We start from the raw sequence: 9083 nt of genomic DNA, 5'->3' as shown, positions 1-9083 counted from the left end.
CCTTTCCAAGCCCCCGGAGCCCATCTTGGACAGACTGAAGAATAAAGCAACCCTAAGCTTTTCTTTTGTTCTTTCTTTCTTTTTTTTTTTTTTTTTTTTTTCTCGTGGTTTTTGGCCAGGGCTAGGTTTTGAACCCACCACCTCCGGCATATGGGAAGGGCGCCCTACTCCTTGAGCCACAGGCGCCACCCCTTAAGCTTTTCTTTTTATACTGGCATATCCCACCCCTACTACTCCTGAGCTGTCATCCCCTGCAGTTGACCTGCCGCTTTTCCTATCAGCCAGCGGAAGTCCCCGTGGTGTACAGGCTCACTTCCTCTGTGGTGTTTGGCTAGTGCATGGCAGGAGAGGCGGGGCCGATTCTGCTGAGCTTTCCCAGGCTTGCAGCCACTGTTAAGCACTGTTGCTGGCGGTTAGCGATATCGGGTTGCGTGAGAACAAGCTTTGTAACTGAGAAGGTCTGGTTTGTTGCTACAAAGACGTTGACGTTGTTGGCTTCAGCGACAGCAGCTTCTTAAAGCAGAGAAAGTTGCTTTGTGCAGCGGCTACAGGCATCCTTCTGTAGGACCCCCTAGCGGTAGACATGCCTCGGGGACGAAAGAGCCGGCGCCGCCATAATGCAAGGGCTGCAGAAGAAAACCGCAGTAATCACAAGATTCAGGCCTCAGAGGCTTCTAAGACCCTGATGGCTGCCTCTATGGTCCCATGCACCCCCGAAGACAACCTGAGCGGCCCAGAGGAAGATCTGAGCACTCTGGAGGAGGCCTCTACTCCCCCTGAAGAACCCACCAGCACTGCTCAAGGACAAAAGTCTTCAGTGGCCCGGAGCAATTTTCAGGGCACCAAGAAAAGTCTCCTGATGTCGGTATTAGCTCTTATCTTCATTATGGGCAACAGTGCTAAGGAAGCCCTGGTCTGGAAAGTGCTGGGGAAGTTGGGGGTGCAACCTGGGCGGCAGCACAGTATCTTTGGAGATCCAAAGAAGATAGTCACAGAAGAGTTTGTTCGCAGAGGGTACCTGATGTATAAGCCAGTGCCCAGCAGCAGTCCCATGGAGTACGAGTTCTTCTGGGGCCCTCGAGCACATGTGGAATCCAGCAAGCTGAAAGTCATGCATTTTGTGGCAAGAATTCGTAACCGATGCTCCAAGGACTGGACATGTAATTATGATTGGGATTCAGACGATGATGCAGAAGTTGAGGCTATCCTCAATTCAGATGCTAGAGGTCATTCTGCCCCCTAGTGAAATCTGAGGCAGATCCTGGGGGTGTGGGAAAGAGAATTTAAAGTACCCACAAGGAGTAGCTAACTTGAGTCCTGAGTAGAAAACAACTTGGATTGGGGTGGGAGGAGCACTATATTTGGTATTTGTGATCAATGCTAATTGTTTAACTGCGAAATAGTGTTTGCTTTGGATACTGTAAAATTGTATTGATTTTATAAAACTGTTGATTGAGGATCACAATACGGTTAAAATATGATTGAAGAGATTTTTTTCCCCCTTTCTTTCTGTTATTGAGGATTAGTGTAATAGTTTTCCTAATGTTATAAAGTGAAGTCGTTCCATCATACTCTGTGATCTGGTATAGAATTTATAACATTGAAAAAAAATAGAATTTATAACATTGAAATAGGCTGTTCTTGTCAAGTTAAATAACTGGTAAAATGTGGGAAAAGGATGGAAGATTTGTTCATAAATGACTTTTCTGAAACCCTTTGTGTCAGCTGTTGTCTGAAGACTGACATTTACCATAATTTAGCTTATGTTACAGAATATAGTGAAAAATAAAAGCTTAATAACTAAATACACCTTGTTTATTTATTAACCACCTGTTGTGTGAAACACAGGTCTAGATTCCAGGGATATTCCTTGGGACACAGTCCCTAGGTCCAAAGAATATTCTATATTCTGTGGGAGAGAAAAATAAGTAAACTGGCAGTGCAGTAAATGCTGTGATAGGGACTGAGCAGGAGGTGCCAAGAAAATGCAGAAGAGCTTATATGATTTTTCTTGGGGGATGGGCGAGGGAAGGTGACATCACAGGGCATTTGAAAATTCAAGAGATGCCCTAGAGGGACGGAGGGAGGGGGGTGGGGCCTTGGTGTGTGTCACACTTTATGGGGGCAAGACATGATTGCAAGAGGGACTTTACCTAACAATTGCAATCAGTGTAACCTGGCTTATTGTACCCTCAATGAATCCCCAACAATAAAAAAAAAAAAGAAAATTCAAGAGATGCTTAAATAAACTTGAGGGGAATTGAAAAGGTCATGAGAGTACACTATGAAAATATTTTGTAACAAATATTTTATTGGATTCTTAACCCAGCTTAAGGGAGGGAGCATTGCCAAAAGGGAGGGGACATCACAAAGTACTGTGTAAATAGAAAATACACTTAAATCATCTTGAGAGGAGGAGAGCAGAGTGGAAGGGTTGGTTACAGGACAAAGGCCTGTCAGGGGATAATGTAGGATTAAAAAAGATGGGACTTCCAGAAAATTCTTGGTGAGGTGACAACCTGAGTTTTAGAAATACTATAGGAGATGGGAGGGGAGTAAATATGGAGGCACTTAAGGCAGCAGGGAGATTCAGGAAATAGCAAATGATTTGCTGAGAACAAGGAATGAGGCAAGGGAAGAGGTGAGGCCAGAGCCTCGGGGTGGGTTTCATGGCTGACTTTAAACAAATAAAAGTGAAAATGATTAGCAATAATAATAATCTTGGAATAGTGAGGGTAATGAGTGGAAAGGCTCTAAAAAGTCAGAGCTTCTAGGATATTGGATGAGCCAGAGAGAAGACTCTACCCATGGCATCCTGGAAAGGTACCCTTGAGCTTCTCTCAGGATCTCTGGGTTTGTTACAGTGTACACACTGTTGAAAATGCATGCACGTGCACACACACCTGGGGTAGTGTGAGTGTGTGTGTGTGTGTGTGTGTCTAAGAAGGTGAGTTAGCATTCGCATTTATACTCTCTCCTGCAGCCAGTGTAGTAATTTCAGAGGGTTATCTAGCTCAGTAGTCAGTTCAATAACCAAGTCATGTGGCATCAGTTTCTTCCCAGTTTCAGGAGAATTCACATTTTCTCACCTCATGATAGCAAGGAGCTCAGTGCCCTTCTTCTCACACCAGGGGCTTCTACCCTGCAGCAAATCTGGAGACCCACACATTCTCATCAACCTAGCACATTTACTCCAAGAGAAACACATTGTATGAACTGAGATAAATCCTTTCATTGGGAGCAGTGAGGACAGGTGCCTACCCTAACCTTGTGGGGCTCAGAGGAGCAGCTATCATACACAGAAGAGGGAGAGGCCAGGCTACCTTCTTCCTTCTTTCCCTCCAGTCTTATACTGCTGCCAGATGTGTGCAAAGTTTAGTCACAGGTTGCAGAGTAGGCTAGCAAATGACTTTGTGGCAAGGACCTAGAGACCCACAGTCATCAGCCTGCAGTCCAAGGAGGCTTCAAATAAAAGTGGTAACTATGACCACTCAGTAGCTCCAAATTCACTCAGCAACCCAGAAAATAGTGAGAACCTTCTATGAGTCAGGCAGTGTGATATAAACTGGGGCTCAGCAAATCCAATGACCTGTTTCTTGCCCTGGAAGGGCCACAATTGTCAATACTATCTCCAGAGATAAACAAGGTGGGAATCTGAGGTTGAGGTTATCAGGTGACTTTCCTATTTAGAGGTACAGAAATGGCAAGAGATAGATCCCAGACAAGACTCCATGGGTCCATTCCCTGAAAATGCAGAGTGCTCTCCTACAGGCCACCCTGCTGTCTGTCTTTACCCACCAATGAACTCACAAGGTCTCTGTCTTCAAAATAAACAGGTGAAGCCAGTGGGAGAGGTCTCAGCAATACCAACTGCTGCCGCACCCTCGGCACCATGCAGCAGCGAGGTGGCGCTGTCCGCATTGTAAAACGATGGAAAGGAGGTCAGTGCTCCCCGGAGCGAAGCCCCCAGCACCCCCAGTGTGCACAGCAACAGAAATGTTACCTAGCATGCTGTTTTTGTCGCAAAAACTCAAAGGGTATGGCTTTTTCGTTAAGAAAGACCTTCATGTCGTGCTGAATGTCTGTTTGTCCTGATAAAGTAAGCAATAAGGAACACAATAGTTTACTGATCCAGATATAACACAAAAAGTATGACTGTGCCAGACTCAGTGGCTCCAAGTAAGCCTGCACAACAGCATGTTCCCACCATGAATGTCAGTAGACTGATACAATACAGACTCAGAAAACAAGATGTTTCAACACAACATGCACCATTACCACCTGCAGTAAAACTTTACTTAGAAAAACATCTTGCTTCACTAATTTTCATATGTAATACAAATCAATAGAGTAGTTTAATGTTTAACAAACAATCAATTATGAATCAAAGTATAATTACTAATAAGAGTAAAAATATATAGAAAATATATATAAAAGTAGTCAAGCATTATACATAAAAGAATATGTCCAACTATTTTAAAAATAAGATCATAAGAAACTGAAAAGAGTTACAGGACTGAGAAGAGTTGTAAGCCTTGACATTCCTGAGAAAAGAAGGAGTAAGCAGGTGTTACTGATAAACCACCTCCCTCCGGAGAGCAAAACCTTGAAAACATGTAATGCATGATAAACCGCATATGCAGACACAAAGATAATTTATAAGCATAAGCAAAATAAAGATTGCATTGTTTGAACCTTGGAAAGAAAATGTATAAATACCAACATATACTCTCAGTAAATTTTGCAGCTGCACGCTTCACTAAGTGCTGTGTGCCAGACTGTCATTCCTGCGTCGACCTTTCAACTTTCCTCACTCCTTCTCCCTGCTTTCCCTCGGACTGAAACCCACCGGCAGGGCGGTCCGCGGCAAACTGCAGCCTCCAATCCTTTGAGGATGAAACTTTAAATTCTCTCCCTTTTACAAAAGAGGGCTCACAGCAGTCAGTCAGCTAGTAAGTGGGAGGGGCTTCAGAGCAAAGATTCATGGAGAAGTTGTCTGCACCAGAGGTATGGCATGTTATCTCTACCAGGTAGGTATGATTACCACCCATTTTATAGGAAAGTCCAGCTAGCTCGGAGAAGGAGATAATGTCCTTCCACAACCTGTCCAAAACCATGCTGTCTTTGGCTCTGGTGACGAATACTCATTCCACTTCCTGAAATGATTCTTTGCAAGTGAGGACCAAGAAACTGAATTCAGTTATAGATTCAGTCTTTCCCAGTACAAGAGGAGAAAGACTGGGAGTATACCCCTAGCTGCCCTATCAAAGAGATGACTACTGGAATCCTGAAGGTTTCAGGCAGGAGGCTCCCCCAGGGGACCAGGAAACAGGATTTGGAGACCTTCCCTAGCCCAAGGATGGAGCAATCAATGGGCCAAGCTTATTCCCTTGTGGCCTGGAGGGTCATTCTCCCTAACATACACTGAGTACTGCAAAGAGTTAATCTTCATTTGATTAGATAAATGCTGAGATTTCCAGTGGCTGTGAAATGAATGGTAGAGGGTGAGAGAGAGGCAAGGAAAGGGGCATTTCTGGGGGTTGCAGAACAAGGGAGAATATACACAGTGGCCCTTACATAAATTCTTTGAGCTGTATCCATATGGGACACCAAGCCATGACTTTCTTGCTGTGTGAACCTGAAACTTAAACTGGCCTCAATTCAGCAGAGATTCCACAAAGTGAGTGGTGAAAAGTGAAGTTTTAAGTGCAAGGATGCCTCTAAAACATTTGGGTTCAGATTCTGGGTCCTAGAATACTATAGTGCTTTGGGGAACTCAGGGATGGAGATCCCCAAAGACCCTAACACATAGAAAGAGTAGCAGCTGGCATGTACTGAGTACCTACAGGGTTCCAGGAACTTTTATGGTTGTTTTCATACATTGTCTCTAGCTTATGCAACAGCCCTTCAGTGGCAGCCTCAGGCATGAACCCAGGGCCTACCAATTCTGAAGACCACACCGTTCTTAAAGAACAGACTCCATCCCTATGACATCCAAGGCACTGATCAGCCTTGGGAAAATCTATTTTCAGCCTCCAACATAGCCCTGAGTAATAGTGAGAGGGAACATGCCAGAGTGAGGTGAAGAGGTATGGGAAAATGAGGTTAATATGCACTTTCAGGATTAGCTGTGCCCCTCTGTCCCTTTATTCCAATCTGCTGTGGCCCTATTGCCAAGCTATCTTAAGGGTCCTGGAATAAGTATTTCTTTCCAAAATAAGTGAGTCTTTCACATCAGAATACATTCCCCAGACACATCACCACTCTGCACACTTCATCAGTCTTCTAATCTTAGGTGCTGGCTTTCCCACAGTGCACCAAGAAAATAGCAATTTTTCTAGGCCAACAGCATAGCTCACTGATGCTGTTGCTGATCCAGATGGTACTAGCAGACCTCTGTGTTTGGGAAGAGCAACTGGGATAAGATGCTAACAGACAGTAAGCAGTGGGTATTCACTCATTTAAAGAAATACTTTCGGGAGTGTACTTCTTGTGCTCAGTGTTGTGGCATTGGCCTTCACAACCAGGTGCAGGGAAGACTATGGTCATGGCAAAAGAGGTTATCAGATATGGATTTGGATTGGGCCCTGAGAAATGGGTGGCAGCCAGGATTGCTCCAACTCCTTCCTTCGAAGAAAAGTAGAATTCCAGTGCTCTGAAGGAAATTATTTTGAAGGAGTGGTGGAGGTGGATAAGAATAAATGGTATTAAGAAGCACTGGCATTTGTACACAAGTCAATCCAGGGCTTGTAAGCCATGAAACAGTTAAACATCAAAGAACTCATGTAATTTCTTTAAAAACCTGTGTGAAGGCACTTGGAGTAAGGAGGGTCTCAACTCAGCCAAGGCTACTTAGAAGAATAACAGTAGATACAGTTCCAGGCTAGCAGACTCTATACTTATAGTGAAAAAGGCATAATGCTCACACAGAGTGAGTTGGAAAGGAAGGCAGAGCCCCCACACAACAAGTGCAAAGAAGGCCCAGTACCTGACTGGCCAACAATGTGGTAATCATGGTTCTAGTCACATGAGATTCACAGGTGAGCAAAGCACAAGCTCTCTTGCCCTCATGAATGGTGCATATGTTAGCAAGGAAACAAAATAAAACGTAATCCTTTTATAAATAACTAATTATACAGTAAGGTAGGTGACAGTCAGTTTGGGTGTGGTGAGGGTGGTGGTGTGGTAAGCTATACAGAGCAGAGGAAGGTGTATGGAGTCACTGGGAATGTGAGAAGAGAAAGAAGCAGAGGAAGCAACTCAGTATCCAAGGACAGGCAGCAAAGGCTCCATTGGAAGGGTGGCATTGGAAGAAAGGAATGAAGAAGGTGAGGGGGCTCACCTAGCTGTACGAAGGAAATATTGTCCAGGAAGAAGGACCAGCTGGTACAAAGGCTCTAATGCATATTTTAGGAAGGGCAGAGAGGCCAAGATGGCTGGAGTGGTGTGAGCAAAATGACAAGAGCAGGAGATAAGGTCAGAGGAATTCACAGAATACCACATCATGTAGGACCTGCTATGCTATTTCAAAAACCTTGGCTCTTGCTTGCGGTGAAAGTGGGGGAGAGAGAGAGGAAGGCAGAGAGGGGTTGAGCAGAGAAGCAGTAGGATGTGATACACCTTTTGAAAGGCTGTCTTTGGTTACTTACTGTGCTAAGACTAGAGTGAATATAGGCAAAGTTGGTAGGAGTGCAGTGACCAGATAGGAAGCTATTGCTGTGAGCCAGTCTAGAGATGATGGTGGTGTGGACCACCCTAGTAGATACAGTGAGAACTGCTCAAGTTCTGCATACATTTTGAAGTTGACTCAACAGAATTCCTGATGGTTTTGGATGTGGCATGCCAGAGGAGAGCAAGGCTGATTCTAGGATTTTTACCCAAGAAACTGGTAGACTGGGATTGGTATCAATGGATATGAGGAGTGCCACAGTTGGAACAGGTTTTGTAGGTGGGGAGGGGCTCAGGATTTCAGTTTTGAGCATATTGTGTTAGGATGTGACTCTGACAGTCATATGAGTTCAGAAGGCAGTAGTATATACAAGTCAGGAATTTGGCTGAAAGTTGTGTGCCTAAAATACATAGATGCACTTAAAAGCCATGAGTATGCATGAGCTCCAGTAGGGGGTAAATATACACTGAGAAAGGCAAAAGATCTTGATCAATGCCCTGTAGCTTAAGGGGATCAGAGAAAAGAGGAAACACCAACTGATGGGTTGGAGAAGTTGTCACTAGTGATGCATGGAGGAAACCCAAGAGTATCCTGGGAACCCTGTGAAAAAAATTGTGCCAAAAGAGACCCAGTGTTCTAGTCAGCTCAAAATGCTAACACCAGGGAAATAAGAGGAGTGAAAATGGATCATTGGTTTTAGCAATGCAGAAGTCCCTGGCAAGCTTGACAAGAACAGCTTCATTGGAGGGTTGGGTGACAGATCTTACTTTGGACTGGTTTAAGACAGAATGTGAGGAGATGATTCAATGAGTATAGACAAGTCTTACAAGTAGTTCTGAAGCAATGGGGAGCAAAGAAGTCAGGCAGCATCTGGCAGGGGAAGAGGGAGTGAGGGGAAGGTTTACTTTAGGTGGAAGAAATACCATTGTGCCAAAGTTTGCAAGCACCCAATGGAGAGGAGTGCAATCAGTAGCGTGGGGATGCCAGAGACAATCATTGGCGTATGCAGTGGGTTACAGGAGCCTTGTATCAGGAGGAGGGCTGGAGCATGCACAAGGATTTGCAAATTGGGGAGTTACTAGACTGGGCATTCAGCTAGGTAGTCAGCTAGGTATTCTGGCTCCCTGAATGCCTCTAGCTGTCTATTTGTTGATTCTCCATGCCTGTTGACCATCTGGTATGTACCTAGCACACTTGGCACCTTGCTAACATTTTTTAACACTCCAAGCAACCCATTTTGCATGTTATATCCCATGTTATATGCGAGAAATCTGCTGCACAAGAAGGTTATACAGACTGGCAAAAGTCATTTAACCAACTACTGGAGGGATAAATCTTTGAGTCCCAACATTTTTATAGGGCTAGGGCTGCTGGCAAGTTGGAGTGTGAGATTACTGTCACCTCTCCTTATGCT

At 44.5% G+C, this 9083-nt stretch overlaps 1 protein-coding gene across 1 annotated transcript; it reads left to right on the top strand.

Annotated features, from left to right (window-relative positions):
* Positions 1 to 368: 368 nt before the first annotated feature.
* Positions 369 to 1784, top strand: MAGEH1 (MAGE family member H1). Its single transcript, XM_053580073.1, has one exon. It carries the CDS (start codon positions 584 to 586, stop codon positions 1241 to 1243), a length of 660 nt encoding a protein of 219 aa, XP_053436048.1. The 5' UTR covers positions 369 to 583; the 3' UTR covers positions 1244 to 1784.
* The last annotated feature ends 7299 nt before the right edge of the window (positions 1785 to 9083 follow it).

The sequence above is a fragment of the Nycticebus coucang genome, chromosome X (assembly GCF_027406575.1).
Source record: "Nycticebus coucang isolate mNycCou1 chromosome X, mNycCou1.pri, whole genome shotgun sequence".
Classification (NCBI taxonomy): Eukaryota; Metazoa; Chordata; class Mammalia; order Primates; family Lorisidae; genus Nycticebus; species Nycticebus coucang.
Note: the sequence above shows the minus strand (reverse complement) of the source record. Positions and strands in the feature narration are given on the sequence as shown.